The 25,300-nt window shown below is 42.7% G+C and overlaps 2 protein-coding genes across 3 annotated transcripts; both read right to left on the minus strand.

Annotated features, from left to right (window-relative positions):
- Positions 1-932: 932 nt before the first annotated feature.
- Positions 933-8,573, minus strand: WDR45 (WD repeat domain 45). Of its 2 annotated transcripts, none has more exons than XM_025166941.2 (11): positions 8,449-8,573; positions 7,635-7,742; positions 7,236-7,310; positions 7,026-7,130; positions 6,728-6,833; positions 5,955-6,049; positions 5,727-5,806; positions 4,149-4,357; positions 2,144-2,245; positions 1,904-2,049; positions 933-1,605 (listed from the first exon to the last, which is right to left on the minus strand). In XM_025166941.2, the coding sequence occupies exons 2-11, from the start codon at positions 7,681-7,683 to the stop codon at positions 1,496-1,498; spliced, it is 1,077 nt and encodes a 358-aa protein (XP_025022709.1). In that variant the 5' UTR covers positions 7,684-7,742; positions 8,449-8,573; the 3' UTR covers positions 933-1,495. The 2 variants fall into 2 exon arrangements, with proteins under 2 accessions (XP_025022709.1, XP_007428766.1); XM_007428704.4 differs by having other exon boundaries at positions 8,414-8,569.
- Positions 8,574-9,513: 940 nt separating this feature from the next.
- GPKOW (G-patch domain and KOW motifs) lies at positions 9,514-25,188 on the minus strand. Its single transcript, XM_007428708.4, has 11 exons — positions 24,999-25,188; positions 21,027-21,172; positions 19,329-19,468; positions 19,020-19,126; positions 17,433-17,643; positions 16,381-16,513; positions 16,058-16,193; positions 13,879-14,011; positions 12,763-12,832; positions 11,377-11,462; positions 9,514-10,728 (listed from the first exon to the last, which is right to left on the minus strand). Exons 1-11 carry the CDS (start codon positions 25,166-25,168, stop codon positions 10,597-10,599), a joined length of 1,464 nt encoding a protein of 487 aa, XP_007428770.1. The 5' UTR covers positions 25,169-25,188; the 3' UTR covers positions 9,514-10,596.
- Between the last annotated feature and the right edge of the window lie 112 nt (positions 25,189-25,300).

The raw sequence follows: 25,300 nt of genomic DNA on the forward strand, positions 1-25,300 counted from the left end.
TTTGTAAGGGGCTCAAGTTTAGCTTATATTGGAACCTGATCATGTCAACAATCACTCTCAGCTCCCATTATTTCTTACAGAGATTCTTGTTCTTTCCCCCCCCCCCCCCACAATTACTCTCCTACAGGTATGGCATCAAACCATAGGACAGTTTTAATGTAGCGTGATGTGCAAATGCATCCGAAGTTCTACGTCCCTCCAGTGCTAGGTCTTTACCTCTTTAGCCAGCGACCCTTTGAGACAATGAACAATGCGGTAAGATTTCTAGCGATGTAACAGAAATGAATTTTAAAAATATACAAATAAAATGCTAGGTTTTTTTGTAAAAAATGAAAAAGTCCGAAATCTCACCAGATCTCATTGGTTCTTACTCTTACAAAAATTCTCATAAGACAACATAGAACTCAGGAGATTTGGTGATCTCAAGAGATTCTGGCCACTATTTAGCAATGAGAATGGGGGGGCATCCTCAATGGTAGTTATGGGTACTATACTGTCTTCGGATAAATAAATACAACAGTATTTTTATATAGAAAGATCAGAAAGAAGGCAGCACTGAAAACAATTAGTAGAAAAGGGAAATAATTTAAAGCCACACAATTCACATGATGTATGAATGTTACCAGATTGTACGGTTCTGGTACTACAGAACTACAGGAAGAGAAGGAGCAAAAAATCTGTGGAATTGACTTTTCTGCTCTTGATCTTCCTGCTCTTACAGAAGTAGTAAGGAAGGAGTCTAGTCCACTCTAGCCATTTTTCTCCATGAGGATGGGTTGCTATCTGTCCTTCCCCAATGGATTACATAAAGAATGACACTTTCCACATACGCATAGACAAACAATTATTATGATTTCACATCAGAATTTCAGTTCTTCAGACTGTCCTCCACCCTTTATCGATCACAGAATGTCAATTAAACAACATAAACATCTGTTCTTGATTTTTAATGATAATTCTGCCGTTCCCTACTCCCCAGATGCTCATCAACATCGGGCAGCATCCAGACATGTACCTCCTGAGGTTCCAAGATATAGGAGGGACAGAGTTCTGACAAGTTCTTGCTCCCAAAATTCAACCGTCTGTGTGTATTTCTCAGTCCCACACGAATAGGACAGTTGAACTAAAGCAGCAGTAAGAACAGCACTTCTGGAAAGGTGGCATCAAGAAATAAAGAATCCAGCTGTTCTCAAGAATTCACCCCATCCTACACCAACATCCTGCAGGGTTTTTTCAGCCTTTCCCATCTCAACACTCATTCTTGGCTAAAAACCTTCATATTATATCTAATGATGGTCTTCTGCCAGCAGAATACCCACCCCCTGCAGCTTCCCCCCACACCTCCAAATTTGTTACGGAATATCAGGGAACCTTCTGGAGCATATGGGGGCACAGATGGAGGGGAAAGGAAACTCCTGTTGCTGCTTGCATAACGCTCGATTTCAATGCTTCAGCCTCACACGCTTTTGCCTGAACAAAGGGAGCAAAGCTACATTCAAAAGTCATCATCGTCGCATATATCCAAGTAGACATCAAAGGCCTCACGGTTGCAGTTTCCATCAGGAGTGAAGACATACTTATGGAAAGTACCATCCACACAGATAGCTGTAAGATTAGGAAACAGAACTGAATGTGGGTGAGAGACCAAGAATGGGATTCATGAGAATTCAATACATGAAGAGATCCTATGGCAGAAAATTTAAAATGATGCCACCAATGAATATAAGGAAAAACCAAAACAGGAAAGTGGGGAGGGGGTCTTTAACAGCATCTGGCATGTACCACCTAAAGCAGATTGCTTCATCATACTCAATGGCAGCACTGGCCCTGGGTCATGTATCTGACCCATGGATATACTTCAAGAGGCCCAACACATCTACTGCCTGTCATCAACACCACTCACCAATGACTGAGTTGACGTTCTTGGAAGTGTTCCTCCCAAATGCGCAGATGCAGGCAGACTCTGCTGGCACAGTAAAGCTGGCCAAGCTCCACTGAGAATCCACATACTGACCTATCATAGGCCCAACCTTTCCCACACGGGCCAATCTGCAACAGAACAGAAGAAAGAATGGGATTAAGGCATTACCAATTACCATCTTTTCCCATTCATAGCACCATCCTCCCTGCCCCCACTACATACGCTGAACGGCGGTTTAATCGGGTATCTTTCAGGGCAAAGATATGGACAGTTCCTTTGTCACTGGATGCACAGAGAAATGAAGAGTCATGGCTGAAGTTAATGCTGTAGGGAAGAAAGGAGTTTCATCTGACAATTCAAAGTTTGGAATGATTGTGTCTCTGTAATAGTAAATGCCCTGTATTCAGCAGTCTGTATGCTACTCCTAAATAGGAGTAAAATATCCCTTGACTCTGAGCCACCCTTTTCCAGAAATGTTGGGAATGCAACTCCCATAATTCCTAGCCTGCGTGGTTAGGGACTAGGAGTTATGGGCATTATTTATTACAGTAATACCCCACCACAATCAATTCAACCCTTGGTAGCTTACATAGTAGAAAACAAAACATCCACAAAACATAAAACAAATCTTTGTAACAGTGAAATAAGAACAAAACAAATGAAACAAAAGTTGGCCCCAAACAGTTTAAAATGATCTTGTGAACAGTTCTGTCTTCAACATCTTCCAGAACGTACTTGTAGTCCCAATCCAGGCTGAGCTAAATTGATCCGTATTAGGAATTCAGCAATTTCTAAGACTGTTAGGTTATTGCAGACTCCGCATCGTTGGGCCTCTGAGAGCACAACCAAGCCTTGAATAGGACCATCTCACTGACACCCAGAAACCGTAAGAAAAGGCCTACTGCAATGGGCCAAGAGCATGCTCATTTTACCAGCATCCAGGAAGAAACCTCTGAGTACACATTAACAAGAAATGGGAATGACACCTGTTTTGTAGGGTTGTTAAATTTGGAACAAGCCCCTTAGATGCTATCCTAGCAGATTATACACTCCATGCTTTGCTTGCTTGCTTGCTTGCTTGACTTGCTACACCATGTTACTGGTATAGGAGCAGCCCAGGTTCCCTCATATCTTTGCAAACTACTGGAGATCCACTGCTTTTCAGCTAGCAGAACAAACCAGTCTCTGTAACAAAGACTTTGTGATCCTGTAGTATTTGCACTTCCAGTAATAGTGCATTGATTGATTGATTGATTGGCTTTGATCTGCATGGCCCTTCCACATGACAAATGACTCTGGGTGGTAAGCTTAAAACAATGGCAAAAACAGCAAAACTGAAACACAACATGCCTGGGGCAGCACACATATCCACATAATAAACTTCTAAAAAGAGGCTCACCTAACTTCCTGCCCAGTACCCAGGGAAAAGACACATTTTGAAGTTTAAGAAGCAGGAAAGGTTTGTAACTTGAGTTGGAAGCTTTTTGTTTATTTCTCAAGGTACAAAATCAAACCAACCAGAACAGTGATTTCTATAAGAGTGGGGTTTGATCTGATCTCACCGTCTCAATTCAGAACTACCCTCAGATGTTAACAAGATTCATCCTAATTGTTTGGTGCCATTATCTGCCTCCGCTACAATCCGCTTGCGAGGTTTGCCTCTGTTAGGAATCTCACCATAGTACCTCATGAATCAGGGCCTGGCTTTTCCCCAGGAAGTGGCATTAACAAGACTATCAGCTTCTCACCCCAAGACCTGTAAATAATTCAACAATGCAGTTCATTCCTCTATCTATCCTCTCATTCACTTATCTCCAGCAGCTGTGACCAACAGAATACTATTTATTTCTCTACAGCAGGCCTGAACCACATGCCTGCCAATGTTTTTTTAAAAAGTAGTAAATTTACAGCTGCTGCCACTGCCCCCAAAAACATGCCGCTGAGTGCTTCCAAGCCTCACCACTTCAGTGCTTCAGCTTCAGTGCTTCTGCCGCTCCACTAGCAGCGGAATAGCTGATCAGCACTCCAGGTATTTCTTTGCGGTCCACAAGGATTTTTAATTTATCAATGTGGCCCTTTCCTCTTGATGAGTGGTACAAGCCTGCTCTACCAAGGGAAGGGTGGGGAGTTTAAGCAAGAGTTCAATGGAGGAATGGAATCTGATGGGCAATGCAGCCTTCCTCATGAGGGAGGACCTGTGTGAAGTGGGGACGGAGGGAATTCTCACCAATACAAAGTTGCTGGATCAGTCCCTCTCCTGAGCTCCACTAGCTTCTCCTTGGTCTGTGTGTCAAAGAGGCGGATCAGGGTCCCTTTCTTGGAGGCAGAGGCCACAACAGTGCCCTGCTGGTTGAGGGAGATACAGGCAATCTCGCTCTGATGGGCATTGATGGTGAATGGGGCAGATGAGGTCCCAGGCTTGGTGCTGGAAAGATCCTAAGGTGAGGAACAATCATAATTAAGAATAAACAAGATTTGATTCTGACTCCAACAGAATGTTTCCTGTTCATGGATTGCAAAAACACACTACATGCTTGCATATTCAGTCCAATGCAGTCCATTACCTCCCTTCACCAGCCATAATTCATGCGCAAGCCAGAATTAGAAAAGCAAGCTTTGAAGGTGGGTCTGATTCTGGTTTGCAGCAAATCACTGCTTACCAATTTAGGAATTTAAAGTCAAACTACATGAAAAGAGTCGTTTCAACGAGATAGGCGGTGACAAATTTGATATATAAAATATATATAAACAAAAGAAGGAGGAGGAGGCCCAAGCAAGACAGAGACTTAGGCATAAACACCTGAATTATAGTTTGCTTATTATTTGTAACTGTATGTCTAAGGCACCAATGGAATAAATTATATATTAGAAACATAAAATAATACAATATCAGAATCTAAAAGCACAACAGTAAAAACAATATAAAAAACTTAAAAACAAAGCTGGTAAAATACAAGCAAATGTGGAAGGAAGTAAAAAGTAAAGAATCCCCTGAGTTGAGCTTAGCTCTTGGTGCCTACATAGGCATATCCATGTTTCTTTCTTGCTAGTATGGGAATTAAATCCGTACTAAAATCAGAACTAATACCACCAACATACAAAAAGAATTGAAATAACAAACATTTCAAAAGCCTGGAAGAACAATCAAGTCTTAACCTGGCAATGGGATGAAAACAAAGTATGATCCAAATCTTTGGCAAGTTCTAACCTTTCTCACGCAGAATGAGAAAGACCTGTCTTATACTCAAGGTGATCGGCAAGCTGAGACTAGCCATTAAACGTATGGGAAAGGCTACCTCCTGGGCGACTCAAGCTTCTTTTTGTTTTTACCGAAAGCTACAAGAATACTGCAAGGACAGGCCTAATAATGAAGGACAGGCTTAGGGGAGCTGCAGAACCTTGTCTGAGTGTGTGTACTACAATCCTGGCTCTGGAATAAACAAGACTGAGCCATTCCCCAACACTAAGAGATGTTAGTGTTATATACAATAAATTAACAAAGAGGACTCGTTTGATTGGTATATGCAGGTTACTTTTTATGATAGCACAAGATTCTGAAGTATTTTAGAATCAAATGTGCACAACCCTGTTTATGACCTGCCTATGAAGAAATATTGTCATTCTCACTATCTTACATGAGATGAAATTGATTTGAAATTGAAAATATTCCCTTTGATACTGGGTGTGGTAAGATTTGTTTATAGGTACCATAACATACTGGCATTCCTTTAGTGGTCCTGACCAAGGAAGGAATTTACTAGGATTTGCTCATGTCTATCCCCTCATCCCACCATATAACACTCACCACAAGCTGTAAGCTGCCACATTTATGCCCAGGGAAAACCAGGAGTTGCTTTTCTAAACTGGGACAGAGATCACAAAGCCCTGAGGTGAGAGATAGACAAAAAAAGAGAGAGGCATCTGTCAGAGTTGATTCTTGTGATGGAGTTGTAGTTCCTTCATTTATATATGTGAAGGAAAACAGGAGTGAAATGAGGGAGTCACTGCATGAGCAAGCAGAGGTTCATTTTACCTTTGGGGTTATCCCTGGTGTCAAACTCAAAGAGCTTAGTGGGGTTGTCGGGGAAGGAATACACATAGATTCGATTCCGCAGCACAATTATTATTCTGCAAAGATAATACAGGGACATACAGTTATAATACAAGAATAGTAAGAAATATTGCTGCATTGACTAGGTTGCAGCATAGGCCACTGTATATGTTCTATATGTTTACAAACTTATATTTGTTTCCAGCTACTGGACCAATATGAAAATCCTTGATCCAAGAGTATAAACTGATACACGTTCTGCCAGATATAATTTCAAAAATCTAAAATTTCTAATTACTTTTTTCTAATATAGTATAAAACAGCTTTCACATCTTTAACTAGCAGGGAGAAAATCATTTAAACAAGCCACATTCCTACTCTCCACGGTTGCAATGAAAATAATGAACAAGTTTCAGGCAATCTTCAGGAATTAAATATCTGTGCTTCAAGTACCTACATTCTCATTAACTTACTTGGTCAGGATCTTCTGCCCATGCACTACTGCTACCCCTCATTTCCTATTTTTAAACAAAAGCTGACACCGTTTTAAAATTTTAACCAAAAATTAAACTATTACTGTATGGGAAAAGATGCCATGAAATTGATCTTTCTATTTCAATTGCTATCCAAAAAAGGGGAAATACTTATTGTGACAAGAGATATATATTGTGACAATCAAATTCAGATAAGCAGAAGGATATAGCACCCCACCCATGTTCTGGACCCAGGAGAAACAGAATGAACGCCAAACATACTTGTCATGCCTCATGCGAACAGCCAATGCTGGTTTGGTGAAGGTGAACTCCAACACCAGTTTGTCTTTGCCTTCCTTCCCTTCACGGGAATCATCCCAGATCAAGACTACAATGGAAGCATTAGGATACAGAAGTCACAGATCAACAAGGTCATAGAGAAACAGGGAGAAGATGACCTGTCCCTGTTAAGAGATAATGAGCGATCATATTTGCTTCTGTCTGTATCACTGATATAGCTGAAGTTTACAACTCATGACTTCTTTGCTTTGATCCCACTTCTTCCCTGGAGAATACCCACCTGAGATCTCAGAGAATTTGGGGTTGCCACCTCCTCCTACAATAGCAAGGAGATTAGATCTGTGTAGCATTTCAACCAGTCCCACGCTGCCCACCTGTTCGTGATCTAGTAAAAGGAGATTAACAAGAAGTGCTATTATAGGACTCACTAGACAGAAGTACTGTAGAGATATTCTACAGTCCTACATTTTCAGCCCTCTTTGCTCCTTACCGAGGTGCCCCTTCTCCATTAGAGGTTCCACATTATAGATCCGAACACCCGTCTCCATAGCACAGCAGAAGCAGCCTATTATGAGAGAGCGTAGAACAAATGTGTGGTATATAGGGAACATCATGACCCACTTGAGCCAAAATAAAGATTGTAATCTACTACTGACATTAGCCCGGCAGCCTAATAATATCTGAAATAAAAAGTACATTCCTAGCAATTAGGAAGCCTATTTCCATCAACAAGAAGGCTACCTTCAGATGTAGAGGTTACAGATCACCTTATGATCTGAAAATATCTCAAAGTTTTGTTTTTGAAGGACCTATGACTCTCAGGTCACAACTCCTTAATAAGAGTGCTAGATCTCCTGAGGAGCATATTCAGTAGAATTAGGTAACTTACTCTGATCTTGATTGAAGCGCAAGCTATTGACCCCACGTTGCTGTGCCATATGAGCTTGATGGGACCGCCTCAGCTGAGGCAGGCACACCGTGTTCTTGGTTCTTTTCTCTGTTACCCAATAAGGTAGCCATCACGGTGCAGAAAGACAAAATCAACACACAGATATGATGCCAGCGGAAGACCAAACAGCCCTGATGACATTTTTCAGCAGGTCCTGAGAACATGCTAGCTTTCCTATATATTTTGTCATGTTGGCTGAAGAGACCACACCGTGTGGGCACTGGGTTGCCAAAGGCTGCTTCTGTCACTCCTATCTGTCTCCGCTTAAGAACTTCTATCTCTGTTCAGTTGTTTCAGACTATCCTCAATTCCTTCACTTACCAACCCATTTGCCACTCTTTCTTCTTGGGTTGACTCCGGTGTTTGTTCTCAGGACCTCCTCTTACTCTCTGCAGCCCACCCGCTCTAAAAGGATCCACTTTCCTAACAGGGACCTGGTCATATCAATCCCATAGTTACAACCGCTGGGTTCCTCCCATCCTTTCTCTTCCCATACAAGCGCTCATACTCGCACGGTCTTTTCGAACAAGATGCCCCCGCTTCCCACCTCGGCAAGGCTGCAGCCACCCCGTCCTCCCCTCCCCAAATCCTTCACACCCCTCAACTCAGTCTGCCTTAATAACAGAGATCCAGGAACCTGCCACTTTGGTGTCTTTCCTAACCATCTGAAAAGGCCCCCCCACCCGTTTGCTCCCCCACTTTTCCTCCCTCTGCTTCACCTGCAAGACTCCTCGCCTTTCCCCACTTTATTTACATCGGCATCAGCACTCCGAGTGGTAAACAACAGCAAACACCCAAACTACTTCCGTCAGACCACAGAGACAAGGCACAGAGCGCTCACGTAATCTAGGAAGCACTAAAGTCTCGACGGCCATGTCGGAAACTGGCAGGGAGCCGTGAGCTGTGAACACCCAGGATTCTCCTCCTTGCTGCGGGGGAAACGGCCGGGCCTGTTTCCAAGGCGGCCATTTTTGAAACTGGTAAGGCAAGCCCTTTAGTCGTTCTATTGTGGGAGTTGAGCGGGACTAATGATAAAATATGATGACGTTTGTAAAGAGCCTAAACGTTTAAGCAGTTAAAACACAAAGCAGCAGCGCTGGTCCCAAGAATCATAACATAAAATAAAATAAAAAAAAAAGGCATGGATAAGGAAGAGGAAAGCAGCTGCTGCTTCACTGGCTAATGAAAAGATCTGATTTGTCTTCCCTTGCCCTGACGGATTTAGGAAAGTTCTCTGGGCCAGGGACAAAGGCCAAACTGCACCCTCCTTCTACCTCTCCAGTCCTAGAACAACTGGCGGTTGGAGCCAGTTTGTCACCCAGGCTAGATACTTTGGGACCCGTGATCTTAATCATCCTTGAACTGCTCAAAACTTAGGAGAATCCCACACACACATTAATTCAGTGGAACCCCTGCATTCAGGAATAAATACTGCTGGAGGCCCCAAATAAATATAACTTCCCTTTAGGCTTATTTGCATTTTTTTAAGAGCAGAGAACCTATAGTCCTCCGAAGATGTGGGCAAGGAGAGAGAAGCATTTCTTCCATTTCTACACCAGAGTAAAGAACTAAGGTTCTTCGACAATATTGGAGACCTTTTTCCTTCTCAATGGCTTCCTCCTATTCTTCAATTGTTTGCATATGTTTTTGTAAGTTTCAAGATAAGACAGTAGAAGACAGTAAAACCCAAGAGTGTTAAGTTGCTACAATACTGTCAAGTAAATTGAATTAAAACCATATGCTTTGGAAATTAAAGATCATCCTAGACACAGCAGCTTACTGATCGTAGTGGTAGTAACAAACATACAAAGAATAGGAAAAATATGGGCTTTACTTACTATCAGTGAAATCCAAGAAAGTTAAGTTACACACAGTAATTGGGGCTGTATTCATTTTTACAGAGGCAGCAGGAAAAATAGACAGTAACTTTACATGCCACTTTGAGAGGGAAATTTACACAAGATCTTACTCATTGTTAGCATAATCAGACACCCCCAAAAGATGACTCATCTGTGTTCACTTCTGATGCTTATTTACGTTTAGGTCTATCATGAAAACACACACCCCGGGACGATTTAAGATGAGTGTTATGGCCTTCTTTCAAGAATGTCTTGTGATTTTGTCTGTTTCTTCCGACAAAAGAACTTTTGCACAAACTTCTGTATAGTGTGGCAATTCTCTTTTCTGCCCACTAACTGCTTCAAGATTTTGTCCCGAGCACACAGAAGTGAACATAAGTTCATTTAAAAAAAAAAAAGACCATCCTGAAAAAAATCAGGAAAAATACATTGGTTCTAGGTTCCATCCTTGAATGCTTACAGAATTTTAGTTTATGAGAAAGTTATTTTTTACATACATTTTACCAGACTTCATCCCAAATTTTTAACAGGTGACACAAATTGCAATAGCTATTCTCTAGCACAGAACCCAGAGATTAAAACTCCACACCTCAAAGAATAATTTATAATGGAAGCCCATGGACTATTAGTTCTAAATCAGAAAGATACAGACTCTTTTTGTACTAGGGGTGGCTTAATTTTTACTCCTCTAGATCCAGAGTTGACCAGCAACTGGTTGATTATGCCACATAGTGCCTTTACTAGACAGCTCTTGCCTTTGGCAGTTCTGGAGCACCATCATTGGTTCAGAGATCTGTACATGTCCCTAGCAGAAAGTAACTGCACATCTAACTTTCATTAGAAAAAAAAACAGCCGAATAATTCTGAATTTGAATCATGGATTGCTGTGCATATGGAGGTCGCCAGCAGTGTCCTGTGTCATGCTTAATACTTCCAACACCACTCCACTAAGATGTCACATTATGGGCTGGACTCTTTTATCTTGAGCCTCAGAAGAGATTTCCTCTGTTCTGCAGATGTTCTCTCCTGAGGAGCTGCGGACCTCAATCATCCTCCAAGCTACCAACGTAGTGACAGATAGCATCATAATCCAGGGTCAGAAGCTTTTCTTCATCCTGCTGCAGTTGCACCACTGCACGACTCTGTTCCTTGTCTCGACGCAGAATGCGGCCCATCTAATTTAAGAGAGAAAGAGTATTAATGAGACTGCATTTCTTTCCCTGAAGAAAATAATGCATCTGAGAATACCAAGAGTAAGCAAGCTGTGGAGCTCCAGATATTGCGGTATTCCAGCAATCAACAACCATTACAAGTAGTGGGCACCACTACTCAATTTCAAAATTTGCCAAAAGAAAATAAAAATGTCCAAAACCTTATAAAATCTGTATTCTCACATGAAGTTCTGGGCATTTTAATTTGTAATTTTTTTAAAAAAAATACCATATAGTGGAAGTAAATGGGGTTTTTTATGGTATTGTGAGCAATATGTGCCTGTAGCCATTGCACTGTTGAGCTTCACTATTTTCCAACTACTAGCTGCCTAAATCTGCATGATAAATATTATAGGATGATGTAAGACGTAATTCAACATCTTGACCACAGCGAGAGCGAGACTAACTGCACCTTGGATCACCTGCATCTGAAATAACGATTTGTTCTCATATCTGCAACTAACCACTGGGAGTCAGGTGGCATACAAGTTTAATAATGAATATAAATAAACAAACAAACAAACAAACAAATAATCCCATGCCTCTGTAGCATGAAATTCAACAGTCTTAGAGAAATGAACCAGGTTCCATCTTATTGGATTAGTGACTTACCTTTCCAACATGCTCCCCTAGCACCACCATAACCCAGTCTGAATCATTCCGAGGAATCACAGTCTCCAGCATAGATTCATGGATTCCTGTAAAAGAGGTCAAAGCAAGAACCTGCAATCATCTACACCATTACCTGAAATATCACTCTTTTGACATCTACCTGAAAAACCATGTAAAAGAGAATTTCTCAAACATAGTTTCTCTAATTTCCAGTGAAACTGGAAATCTGCCATCATATGGGGATCCTCTTATCCTCCTATGGAGGGGTCCTTATGCAGCACTTTGCATCTCACTTCATTTTCTTCCCAATTATCCAGCTAGTAGATAGATTGGAAGCTTTGGGCCAATTCTTGATAGATGCTCCAATCCAGAACCAGGCTTCCAGAGGAGTGATGTAAAGTATTTTGTGCTAAAAAAATAATTTATACATGTTCTATCTTTACCTACCATGTTTTTTAAAAAGCATTCAGGATTATTCAAAATCAGCTGTCTAAGAATAGAACCAATACAATTATAACTGTAGTACCTAATTTGACTATCAACTGAAATTTGGGTGGGGGAGAATTTTAGTTCCATAACAGAAACATTTAAACAGGGGAAACTGTAAAATAATTGCTTATATTCATTACCACAGCTGGAACTGAAAAACTAGGTATTAAAGTAATTCTGTTACCAAAGAATAGCAAGCATTATAGAAATAGAAACATTGCAAATGCTCACATTCCTATCAATATCTCAAAAAAGCAGATATACTGAAGTTCTGGTAATAACAGTATATTTCATTAATTAACTTGTTGCTTAATTAGGCAAAATGCAGATGATCAATCAGTTCGCTGCCCTACTAAATAAAAAATATTTTGCTAAAAAAGTAAAAATATTATGCATTGAAGGTCTCTTTAAAAAAGCGGTACTATTTAATTATTAATACCTGTATCTGCATATGTCAATACACACAGCATTCTTTATTGTAAGATTTCAAAATGGCTTTAGGATTACAAACACATACTCAAAGAGTAACATTTATCCATAAAAGTATTAAAACAAACTGTTAAAAGCAGAAGAACCCTTAAGTATCCTGAGATCATGGGCAGAGCAGCAAAAGTAAGAGACAAATGCCTTCGCATCCCTCCACCTCTGAAAATAAGGAAGTCCACAGAAGAGTAGACAAACTTAGCATTTGGGCAGGTTGACCTGGGTGCAAATCTTCCTTCAGAAACCTGAGTTCCCACATCATGCATGACCTCCTAAGAAGCACTAGATCCTGCACTGAAGTTGGATGCTTCCCTTCCTAACCAGCAGCCCAAAAATGTTGTTCCCTAACTATCAAAGGACAAGTCTTGAGCTTCGTGAAACACCAGAGTTAAGCAGCAGCTCTAACACACTCACCATCCAGAATCTGTCCCTCTTCTATTTGGCAAACGCATGTGTCTGGCTTGAGGACATCTTCAATTACCATCTGGGGACAAAAACCAACACAGGATGTCATACCTACTGTGTCCAAAGAGCAGGGTCTGATGAGTATTTATACACAGTCTTGGCCTGGAATTGGTGCTCAGTTGCAAATACTCACAGCCTGAAAGGACATAGGCTTCTCCCTGAAAAAACAGGCCTTCAGCTTCTAATAGGGAGAGTCATTAGTTATTCATCTGAAAAATATTCTACCTTCTTATTCTGGCTAGTATTCAAATTTGGTGCCTCTTCCCCATTACCACATTACAATTAGGCTCCAAGAAAAAAAATGCAGCTCTTCAGAGATGGCTCCCTCTTCTCTGAGGGAAAAGGCTTTGGTGAATTCCCCCATTTCTATTGCTTTCAAACTTCCCAAGCAAAATACTGCAAAAGTACGACCTTGAGAGGGATCTTTACCACTGCAGGACAAAGCACTTTTGAGACCATTGCCAGTACATTCTGCACAGATTGTTATTCAGGATATGATGATGCCATGAGGCAAACTGAATGCAAACTGAATGCTGCTGTTCTGGCAAAGATGCAAAGTAACCCGCCATTTTTGCTGCTGCCTTATGAGAATTAGACTGAACAGACTTGACTTCATGGCTCCATCAATTGTCTACATAATAACTTCACTTCTCCTTCACAGCTAAGAAAAGCAGATTATTTTTTTAAAGGCATTTATGGTACAGTTTCAGAAAGTTTTTGAACGACAGAGTTTAAGAGTTGCTATATGTGGTCCTTCCTTATCTTCCCCCACCGGTCTAGATCTGCCTTCACCAATCTGGTGCTCTCCAGATGCAATGGGATTACAACACCCACAATTCCTAGGAAACAGCCATGCTGGATGGAAATTCTAGGAAGCCAGCATATCTGGAATAGGCCAGTTGAGACAGCTGGCTTACTGGCACAGCAATTTATCCTTGTCTTCACTTACACTGTAAAAAATAATTGCATTGCTATAAAATTAGATGTATAGCCTGTACGGTCTAGGTTATTTTCAGATAGTAATACTGTATTAATAGATGCTGAGAAGCAGACTTCTGCAATTACCTTAGTATTATAATATTTGCCCCCTTTGTAGAGCTTATCTATAAAACGGACTCGCAGATCTTGGCGCAACCAGTGAGAAGCTCTGGAAGAAGAACCATCAGCACACTTACTCTGCTTCCCAGTATGGTTGTCTCTGTGGGTACAAGAGAAATTATTTAAAAATTATTAGTTGGAAAGTCATTTAGGCAATCACCTAACTCCTACTCAGTGCAAAGAATTCAGATTAAAGCAACCTGAATGTACACAATCAGATAGTTGCCTATCCTCTGCTTGCCTATATCCAGTGAAGGGAAGCCCAGCACCCCTTTAGGTCAATGATTCTACTGTCAAACTGTCTCCATTGTCATGACGTTTCTTCTAATGTTCAACCAGAAACTGCCTCCTTGTAACTTAAATCCATTATTTCATGTCCTACTCTCTAGAGGGAGAAAAAATAGGTTTTATAATGTCCTTCCAGGGATTTGAAGAGGGCTACCTTATTTCCCAAGTCTAAAGAGACCCAGATCCTTCAAAATCAGTTTATACAGCTCAGTTTCTACTCCCCAATCATTGTTATCTTTTTCTGAAATTCTTCTCATTTTTCTGAATCCTTTTTAAAGTATGATGCCCAGAACTGTCTCTCATTCTACAATGTCTTCCTCCCTCCCTCCTTTTCCATGAACACTCAGAGGCTGTTTCATCTGCAGAGCCTGAAAATGGTTTCTGAGCTCCAATGATGTGATGCAAAGTATCTTCCGTGTCTCCTACTTGCAGCTGTTACTCTCATCCACTGGACTTCTCCATTTAACTGTCTTCCTTAGGGACCATTGCTTCCAATGTCAGTTATTGCAGTAGCACTTCCTTTCTTTGAATTGATAGATCCTGGTCCCTTCTCATTAGCTGAAGTGGGACTGTTTGCTTCTCCAACCCTATGGCTTTTTCTTCAAGGACTGCTATGAGGTTTCATCTGAAGCAAATATATGCCATGTTGTTTCCGGGCAGGAAGACTAATATGTCCTAAGCACTATAACTCACAATTGCAGATTTTTGTCCATTTACTTTCACATTTGCTTCTTAGGGCACCACCGGTTGAAAGGCTTTAATTTTTTTTACTGTTCCCTTTTTATGCTCTCAAGTTAATCAAGCACAAACTCTAGACTTAGAGGGAAACTAGGTTAAGGCTCCTCAACTGAACTGATTTCCTGATAATTCTCCCAGTTTGCTCACTCACTTGCAAGATCTCTCCTCTAAGCTACACCAGCTTACACTGAATCTAAAACAGAAACAAGTAGTGGGATGAGAAGAAATCAAATGGGATTTGCTTAAGAAATGGCAAATATATCTTTTGGAATCAGCATTCTGATCCCCAAAGAATAGGTACTCTTGCATTAATATATACTATATTTTAAATACAGTGATACCTCGGGATACGAACGCCTCTGCTTGCGAATTTTTCGGGTTACGACCAGCTCTGGCCCCAAAATTTTACCTCGGTTTGCGAACTCCGCCTCGGGGTACGAGCCATTTTCCGCCCGTGCCACGTGGTCCGCGGCCATTTTCTGCCCGTGCCATGTGGTCCGCGGCCATTTTTCCGCCCGTGCCACGAGGTCCGCGGCTGTTTTTCCGGCCCTGCCGCGTGGTCCGCAGCCGTTTTCGCGCCGCGCCGGGCTGTTTTCGCGCCGCGCCGGGCCGTTTTCGCGCCGCGCCGGGCCGTTTTCACGCCGCGCCGCGCTGCACCCGGCCATTTTCGCGCCGCACCACGCCGCGCCCGGCCGCTTTCCGTGTGGTCCGTGGACGCCAGAACGGATTAACGGTAATTACATTGAACCTTATGGGAAATTGCCTCGGGTTGCGACCAAATTCGGGCGGAGGGCGGAACGGATTAACCGGATTTACATTGAACCCTATGGGGAAATTTGCCTCGGGGTGCGACCAAATTCAGAGGGCGGAACGGATTAACCGGATTTACATTGAACCCTATGGGGAAATTTCCTTTGGGTTACGACCAACTCGGGATACGCCCAGAGTCACGGAACGAATTAAGTTCGTATCCCGAGGTACCACTGTAATTGTATACGAAGCCAAATGAAGTCTTTTCTCATTTTTCCCTTTACTACCATTAGAACTTGTATTCTGGCAGCAAACGCATAGCTATAGACTTTAAAATGTCACCAGCATTTGCCACAGCAGGACACATTACCTGTCCACACCTGCTGGGTGCTTCCTTTTTTTGTCCCAGCTCTCATTTTTGCCTTTGGAGGCCCTGTTATCAGAGCTGTCCTTGGTCCCATTCCTCTGTTCCTCCTCCTTTTCTTTGTGGGCCTTGCTGAGGCGACCTGTACTGGGGAGAAGCAAATAGTTAAAAGGATTCTCCAACTCATGAGGGGAGCAGACATTTACTGCAGATTTTCACCCCAAGTTCTGAAATCAAGATGACTTTGTTTTATTACCCCTTAACATTCCCCAAAGCAGAACAGATCTAGTGCCCATGTGGGAGCACTGGGGAAGTCTACTTTAACTTACTTAAGTCTTTAGCCAGCTTATCGTATTCTTTCTGGGTAACAGGCCGAACTCCATGCTGACTCACAGTGACCACTTTGCTGCCGATTGCCAGTTTCACCATGATGCGAGCATTATCTCCATCAACACCTTCAATCTACGGAAGACACAAGGCCAGGCCCAGTAATTAAGTGAGTGTGGTATAATCCTTCTGGTGCTGGACTGAGACTAGGAAGCCTTAATTTCAAGTCCCCAGTTGACCCTGGTATTCACTGGGAAAATCTGAGGTGTTAATTTCTTTCTCAATTCAGTCTATCTCACAGGGTCACCATTGGGAGGATAAAATAAGAGTAAAACTCCCCACGTTAACTACTGTGAACCCTTACCAGAAAAGTAAATGTAATAATACATGAATAAGAAGTGCTATGAGATATGGATGGCTGATAAAAGACAGATCGTATCCAGGGAAAATAAAGGCTATGTCTGCGTTGAAACTGATTCAAGCCCTGTTTTATCAGGGCTTCCTCATTTTTTTTTAATTAAAGTTCTCAGTAGTTTGCAAAGCAAAGACCCTACATTTACACAGCGATTTCACAAGGAAATGAGTCGTAATGAAATTGGTGGCACCCAAATTTGATAAATAAAAACATTTCTCCAGTATTGTCACAGCAAAATTCATCAACAGGACACAAACAGGCTGAGCCTGTCTACCTAAGGCAAAGGTCGAGAGGTTGCAGAGAAATGCTGAGCTCCTGTTCCAAGAGAAGAGCAAAGGATTTCATTTATGCGCTACTAGATGACAAAGAAAAAGACTTCAAGGAAGCAATAAAATATTGGAAATCTGGCTCTGCCAGCCCTCTTCAGCAGTGCAGGATGGGTCTGCGGGCAGGAGCCACTTTCTGTTTTCCCATTCAGTCAAACACAAACATTGGCTTAAGTGGAAGGAAAAGGGGGTGGCTGGTGCTTGCCAGTTGTTCATCTGCAACTTCTGCTCACTCCCCTTCTCAGGTGGGTGTTTCCACTCATCTCAGTTCAGAGTCAAAAAACGGAATAGCTCAAGAAAAGCGACAGTTCACCTTTCCATACAGCTCTTTATGAGGCCCACTTTCAATGAAGACGGTACCTCCTGGAACCAACCCCAAAGGCTCATCTTTACTCTTTGAAGGTTCCTCGCCTGGCTTTGGGGGTCGCCGGGATCTCGAGGGCTGCAAGTCCTGGGCTGCTGAGCGGTCTGCTCCAAGGCCCAAGCCCTTGGGGCGAAGACGGTTCTCTGGTGGCTTCACGTCCCTAATGCAGGCAACCAAGGCAGAACAATGGGATGGAAGGGAAGAAGCTGGGCTCAGTATTTGTACCTACAAGAATGCAAAATTATGTTGTCTAACAGAAAAAGCCCAGGACAGAGGTGGAAGCACCTGGTTCGAAGCTTAGCGCAGACCTGATGATACCTTGGAAGGAAGTTCTTATAGAGGAAATATGGGATTTATAAAAGTTGTCATGCTCCTCCTACAATGTTAACAGCTCAAAGGCTTATATGACATAATTTAATTGTAAGACTTTAAAATTGGTGGCAACAAACCCTGTATTGCTATACAATTTCATGTGGGGTAGAAAGGAAAGAATCCATGCATGCATCCAGGAACATGGCCCAACCACTTTTTTCCATGCCCAAAGCTTGCCCATTCTGTCAAATAACTTTTTTACAATCAAATGCTTTAAGTCCTCTACAATGACATGTTTGTTTTTTTCTCTTGCTTCTGCTACAACCTCATAGGAGTTCTTGTGGAATTCTTTGCTGAAATCAAGGTGCACTGTGGCTACCATTTTCCTGTGGTTAAATAAATTGGCTGCTCACTCTATCAAATAAGGAGAACAGACTGGTTTGGCATGATTCATTACAGGTAGTCCTTGCTTAATGACCACTCATTCGCAACTGTTCAAAGTTACGATGGTGCTGAACGAGTGGGACTTACGACCAGTCCTTGTACTTATAACCATTGCAATGTCCCGTGGTCATGTGATCGCCATTTGTGACCTTCACTGACAGCTTCCCATTAGCAAAGTCAATGGGGAAGCCAGCAGGAGGTTGCAAATAGAGACCACATGATATCGCACTTAATGACCATGCAGGATTCACTTAATGACAGCAACTGGAAGTGCTGGAACTGCCGTCATAAGACAGAGTGGTCATGTGATGTCGCACTTTATGACCGCATCACTTAGTGATGGAGTTGCTGGTCCCAATTACCATCATTAAGCAAGGACTACCTGTACTGATAAATCCATGCCAACTTCTGCCAAGCAATGCATTCTTTTCTAAATGTTCACAAACCAGCTGCCTAATATGTAACACCAGACTGACCAGTCTGTAGTTATCCAAGTACTCTTTTACCCCTTTCTGAAGACAGGAACACATTTGGTCTTCTCCAATCCTCTGACCTTCATGATTCCTCTTTTTCATTTTGAAAAGTTTCTTTGTATGTAAGTGGTGGCAAATATTATTGCTACAATTATATCTAATAATACTGCTTCCAACACTTCAGGACACTTACTATTTTTAAATTAGTTTTAATTGAGTTTTTAAAGTATTTCAATTAGATTTCCTTAAAAAAATATTACACATTAATAATGTAACAATAATGAGCATACATGTAAAGAACACTTACTGCTTGAATGTGCGCCCAATACCCTCTCCTGCCTTCCAGCCCATGCCCTTCAACATGGCGAGACCATAAGCTTCTACTGGTACCTCTTCATAATCTGCCTCAGTTGACTACCAATGATACGTGAGGGAGAGGGAGAGGGAGAGGGAGAGGGAGAGAGGGGGAGGGGGGGAGAGAGAGAGAGAGAGAGAATAGGAATTAAACTATCTGAACTGGGAATTCTTAGAATAATATGCTTTTATTTTATTATTATATTTTTATTAATTAAATTTATATGCTACCCATCTCCCCCAGAGATTCTTTTATTCTTACCGATTCTGGGCGAAGGCTGACATCCACTTTGTCCCCATCTTCAAAGCCATCAGGCACACGGTTCACCATGAAGAGGGGAATTACAAAGTTGGGATCTACCTTGCTTCCACTTTCCCATTGCTCCTGTGATTTCTTGGATTCTAAACAGCAAGACCGGTTAACCAAAGCAGAAGAGCTAAGTCCAGAAAACTCAGAGTCCAGTATTTGTTTCCTAGGTCCAGTGGGGAGAAACTAGAGCTACTCAAATCCAAGGTGACCTGGATGTTCATTACAAGAGATTTTCCAGGAAAGTAGCAGTGAAGTATCTATTTTAGCAAGTTGCATATCTCACAGCCCCTACAGTATCTAACAGATTTCCTGTTTGTGGTCTTGAAGCATTGGTAATAACTTAAAGGCATAATCAGCAATGGTACTCAGGAAAGTTAGCATCAAATGCAAGCACAAACTAAGGTATACAGTGCTATAGTTCAACTGCATACTTACAAGGAATACCTCTAAGCACAGTCAACTCTCTCGAAGCTTAATGTTTAAGTTATCTAAGCATTAGAGTGTTAATAATCTCTAGTCAATACTGTATAAATACCACTGTACCCAAATAATATAATGCACTACTTACGTTTTATAATAATGCAATAAAACAATAAAAACCTACCCCCAATTTGGGCATGCTCATAAAAGAAAAAAAAAGATGTGGAGTAAGAGAGGGATGTACAATGATATTACTATTAATGGGAGTTACTGCAAAGAAAAAGATGGCTGATCTGAGCTTTGGGGTTTTCAGAGGGGCTGGGATGCAAAAAAGGAACTAGAATAACAATGAAATGGAATGAAAAGGAAAGGAAAGGAAACGAAAACACATCTCAATAGAGATTTTTTTTTTTAAGTGAACAATTGTAAGAGAAAAAGAAAATAAAGCAGGAGACACTATGAGAACTTTTGAGCACAGGTCAACAAAAAACCAGTATGGTGTAGTGCTTAAGGTGATGAACTGAAAGCAGGGAAACTAATCAGCTCCATTCATGGAAGCTCAGTAGGTGACTTTGAGACAGACATTCTCTTTCTCTCTCTCTCTCTCTCTCTCTCTCTCCCTAACCTACCTCACAGATTTGTTGTGGAGAAAAACAGAAAGAGGGAGTGCTACGTGTGCTGTCTTGAGCTCCTGAAAAGCAGGATATAAGCTAATAAATAACAAACAGGTCGTGTGATGGCCTGGAATAAAATACCTTCATCAGATGATGGCCAGTGGTATTAATCTTAACTTCACCAAGTGGAGAGTCTCAGAACCTCCATGCTATGGATATACTGATCCTAGCAAGAAAACTGTAAATCATCACTTCCTCCCAATTATGGTAATTCATATTTGTAGTGGATGGGGGTGTGGAACACGTGCATGGAGAGGAAGCTCAGGTTAAAATTCTAAGATACTAGTGACCATTATGGTATCCCTGCTCCATGTTGTAACAGAGGTTAGGATTATTTTCCATCAACATCACTGACAAACATTCTATTGATTTGTATTGTCGAAGGCTTTCGATTGATTTCTATTGATTTCTCCATAACTTCAGAATTAGCCAATTAGAAGTTGCCATACCAGGTTCCTGAGATTATAAATTGAAAACAGAGCATCTCATGTTCTGGCTTTTACAGGAGGACAAAGTTGCAGTTCTACCATGAATGGAACAATTAGCAAATGTTCACCTTCAATGAGCTCTTTGACTGCTTGTGCATCAACACCATTAATCTCATCCTGCTCCTGATGAGTTGCAGAGACCTCTGGCTTCTTCCATTGGTTCTTCTGGATCAAGGGAATGACAAGCTCTTTTGGCTGAGGGGCTGGTCGAACACTGCAGAGAAAGAAAGAAGATCAATAAGAATTGTGGCTGGGGCTTTTCTGTTCACAACATTGGTGGAGAAGTTTCACAAGGGCAAAACTAGTCAAGCACTATCCTCTCATAGAACTACAGCCCTTCTTTATGCTGGCAGGAAAAAAAAATCAGATTTTAAAGAAACTACATCAAACAGAGTGTCAATATTCCATAACACTTAAAATATACATATTGTCATTTTGGGCATACAGTAAAAACTTTACAAATCTGCACCCTTTTTCATTGCTTCACACTGCAAGGAAGCCTAGGCATCAGACTTGGGAAGAAAGTAGTGATTACTTAATGTGCAAGAATGAATTACTAAAAGAATTGATGGAGAGGAGCTTCTATGGCTCTTGTTCCTTTTTTGCCCACCACTACACTTAAAATCTCATACCCAAAAAAATTTTGCCTGGCCACAGACATAACTGATTGGTGCAATATCCTTGTTGTGAATACAGCATGGGGTACATAAACTTGCAGAGGTGACTGTCAAGCATCAATTGATAACCCTAACCTGTTTGGCAGGAAAAAGAATGCAAGATGGCCAAAATAAGCAGACATTGATTAGCGTGTGAAATTCACTGGCTGGAAAAACTTTTTGGTAGGCAAAAAAGAAACAAGTACCACTTCTATTGGATTTGCTGAAATGACAAGGAGCTAATACCACTGCATTTACAGTAAAGTTCTTTTCCCACAGAAGACAAAAGATAACTTTTATCCGTGTTATGATCCTTTCCCTGTCCTGCACATTATTAAAGACGGCTATGGGCCTATCCCAGATTATTTGTGACCCAACTCGGGGCAGTGGCCTCACGCCGGACTTGGTTTTCTTGTCAGAGCAGTGGCAATGTGATCTGAAGGAGGAATTACATATGTCCCCCTTGTCATGGTCAGATCATGCTCTGGAGGCCTTGAGGTTCTCCTACACTACCCCCCTCCACAGGGAGGCAGGACCTATTCAACTGGTCCGCCCACAGTGACTGATGGACCCAACTGGGTTCCAAAGGGAGCTGGGGGTTATATCTGAGGGTCTGCTGCACAGTCCAGCGGAGGCCTTGGCTGCTGCCTGGAATAGGAAAGGGGCCGAGGCCTTGGACAAGATCACGTCCGAGTGACCTCTCCTAACCCATCAAGCCTGACATTCCCTGTGGTTCACGGAGGAGTTGAGGGTCTTGAAAAGGATTAAGAGTCACCCTCTGGGGGAGATGGGTGGCATATTAAATAAATAAATAAATAAATAAATAAATAAATAAATAAATAAATAAAAGGCATCTAGAGTGCCGCTGGAGGAAAATGAGAACTGAACACATGTTAGAGCCACAATTAAGGCCTACCCTGTGGCAGTAAGAGCAGCAAAACACCAACATTTCTCCACTCTTATTGCATCCGCAGAATGCCACCCAGCCGGCCCTGTTTAAGATCACCGGATCCCTTTTGGGAAAGGGGCCTGGTGGCTCATTTACAGGGCCGTGCAAAGGAGTTTTCTGGGATCTGGAGGATAAAATCACTCGCATCTGGTCCCAGTTGGATACCAAGCGTGCAACATGGTCTACAGAGATGCCCAGGGTACAGACTTTCCGTTATCTGAGAACAGTTTGATCCTGTTGAACCCAAGGAAGTGGACAGGGTCCTCCGAATGGTCAATGCCACCACTTGCCAACTAGACTCATGTCTCTCCTGGCTGGTTAAGGCTGCTTGGGAGGTGACATGTGGGTGGGTCCAGGTGATGGTGAATTCATCCTTGAGGGAGGGAGTGTTTCCAGCTGCCTTTAAAGAAGCATTGGTGCACCCCCTCCTCAAAAAGCCATCACTGGATCCCAACATACTGGACAATTTTCGTCCAGTCTCCCACTTCCCCTTTTTAGGGAAGGTGGTTGAGAAGGTGGTAGCGTTGCAGCTCCAGAGGATCCTGGAGGAATTGGATTATCTGGAGCCCTTCCAGTCAGGTTTCAGGCCTGGATTCGGGACGGAAACGGCATTGGTCGCACTCATTGATGATCTCTAGTGGGAGCGGGATGGAGGTAGTGTATCCATCCTTGCTCTTCTTGACCTCTCAGTGGCTTTCAATACCATCAACCATGGTATCCTTTTGGGTCAACTTAGGGAGTTGGGAGTGGGTGGTGCAGTTTTGTGCTGGTTCTTTTCCTTCCTCCAGGGTAGATCCCAATTGGTGTTGATTGGGAATGAGAGATCCAGTCCACGCCCCCTTCATTGTGGGGTGCCACAAGGTTCGGTACTCTCTCCACTCCTTTTTAACATCTACATGAAACCACTGTGTGAGATCATCTGCCACCATGGATGAGGTATCATCAATATGCCGATGATACCCAGTTATACATCTTCATCCCAGGTGACTTGAGTGATGCTGTGACCACCCTTTCGCAGTGCCTGGAGGCTGTGCGGGTCTGGATGGGGAACAACAGGCTTCAGCTGAACCCTGGTAAGATGGAGTGGCTGTGGATTGGAGGCCCTTCTGTACCCAAGAATTTACCATCTTTGATTTTGGATGGGGTGGCACTGCCCCAGACAGACCCGGTGCATAATCTGGGGGTCCTCTTGGACTCATGACTCCTGCTTGAGGAACAGCTGGCAGTCATGGGCAGGAAGGCCTTTGCCCACCTTCATGTGGTGTGCCAATTATCCCCCTTCTTCGATCAGGAGGCTCTCCGGTCAGTCACTCACGCCCTGGTCATCTCTCGGCTAGACTATTGCAATGTGCTCTACAAGGGGCTATCCTTGAAGAGTATCCAGAAGCTACAGCTGGTTCAAAATGCAGCCGTGCAGATATTAGGTGCCCCTAGGATGGCACGTGTAACACCTTTGCTGCGGGAGCTGCATTGGGTGCCAGTTTGCTTCTGGGTTCAATTCAAGGTGTTGGTTATCACCTTTAAAGCCCTACATGGCATGGGCCCAGGTTACCTGAGGGACCGTCTCATCCCCATTACATCAACTTGTCCCACCCCGTCAGGCAGAGAGGGCATGTTGCAGACCCCGTCAGTGAGAGAATGTTGGCTGGCTGGCAGGGCCCAGATGGAGAGCCTTCTCTGCTGTTGCCCCACCCTTTTGGAATATTCTCCCCTCAGAGGTGCGGCAGGCCCCTACCTCCCGGCCTTCTGGAAAGGATTAAAGACCTGGCTCTGCCAGTGTGCATGAGACAATATGGGCCCTAACCATCCTTGGGGGGTGGTTAGTGTCCTGACTTGGATTATCTGCCAATTCCCTATCTTTCTTGGAAGCTATTTATTTATTATTAGGACTGTTTTATATTGTGTTTTAATGAATTTTATCTTTGCTGTAAACCGCCCAGAGTCATTTCAATGAGATGGGCAGTGACAAATTTGATAAATAAAAATTTTAAAAAATAGATTGGAGGTTTATCTGAGCAACAGATAATAACAGATGTTTGGGCAGCTCAATCTGGCAGGAAGAAGTCCAGGCTATACAACGGGATGCAATTAAACCTATAGGATCTCTTAGGCAGCAGCTAAGTGATGCTCACTACAATAGTGACATCATATCTGGCCTACCTTCTCCCAACAGGAGCTCACACGATTGAATACTCTTTTCTAACATAAAACTGAAACAGTCCTCCACAACAGAGTGCCACTCCGGGAAGAATCCATCTTCTTGAGATGGCAGCTAACTATGTGCAGGGATTTCCGTACGAGGGGACATTCAACCCCACCAGCTTGCAAAAGAGTTAAGACACAGAGATCGCCAAGCCAGGACACGAAGCCGCCTCCACACCACAGATCTGTCTGTCTAATCCGAATCGAACAGCCCCCCGATGCTCTCGCCTCACCTTCGCAATTCTCTCCCTTCAATAGCGGAGAGGAAATCAGGTTCCTGTTTCGCTTCGCTGCCATCCTGCCCAGTTACATGGAGAAGCCGCTTCCGTCCGCTTAATCGAGAAAAACTGAACGACACCGGAACTGCTGGCACACCCGCTGGCTTCTCGGTCCCCTCCGCCATCTTCCATTCACTAACTTTAGTCCCGTCCCCGCTTCCGTCCACGTGGTTCTATAGCATCTTGGGAGACGAAGTCCTTTGGAACGTCTCCTTCTCATTGAGCGCTCGAAACCGAGAGGGTAATAAATTACAACT

Source organism: Python bivittatus, unplaced genomic scaffold (assembly GCF_059951505.1).
Source record: "Python bivittatus isolate LINGU-HERP-01145 unplaced genomic scaffold, Pbiv_v1 ctg000220_np1212, whole genome shotgun sequence".
Classification (NCBI taxonomy): domain Eukaryota; kingdom Metazoa; phylum Chordata; class Lepidosauria; order Squamata; family Pythonidae; genus Python; species Python bivittatus.

Bases quoted from the DNA above. Each gene is read 5' to 3' on its own strand.
- WDR45 (XM_025166941.2), bottom strand. From the start codon at position 7,683: ATGGCACAGCAACGTGGGGTCAATAGCTTGCGCTTCAATCAAGATCAG. The intron at 7,131-7,235 runs GTAAGGAGCAAA...TCCTTTTACTAG, and splicing joins AATGGAGAAGGGGCACCTCG to ATCACGAACAGGTGGGCAGC. The intron at 2,050-2,143 runs GTATGTAGTGGG...GTTCTGTTGCAG, and splicing joins CGATTAAACCGCCGTTCAGC to ATTGGCCCGTGTGGGAAAGG.
- GPKOW (XM_007428708.4), bottom strand. From the start codon at position 25,168: ATGGCGGAGGGGACCGAGAAGCCAGCGGGTGTGCCAGCAGTTCCGGTG. The intron at 19,469-21,026 runs GTGAACATTTGC...CTTGCTGTTTAG, and splicing joins AGTCAAAGAGCTCATTGAAG to AATCCAAGAAATCACAGGAG. The intron at 16,194-16,380 runs GTAAGTTAAAGT...TCCCCAGTACAG, and splicing joins TAAGCTGGCTAAAGACTTAA to GTCGCCTCAGCAAGGCCCAC.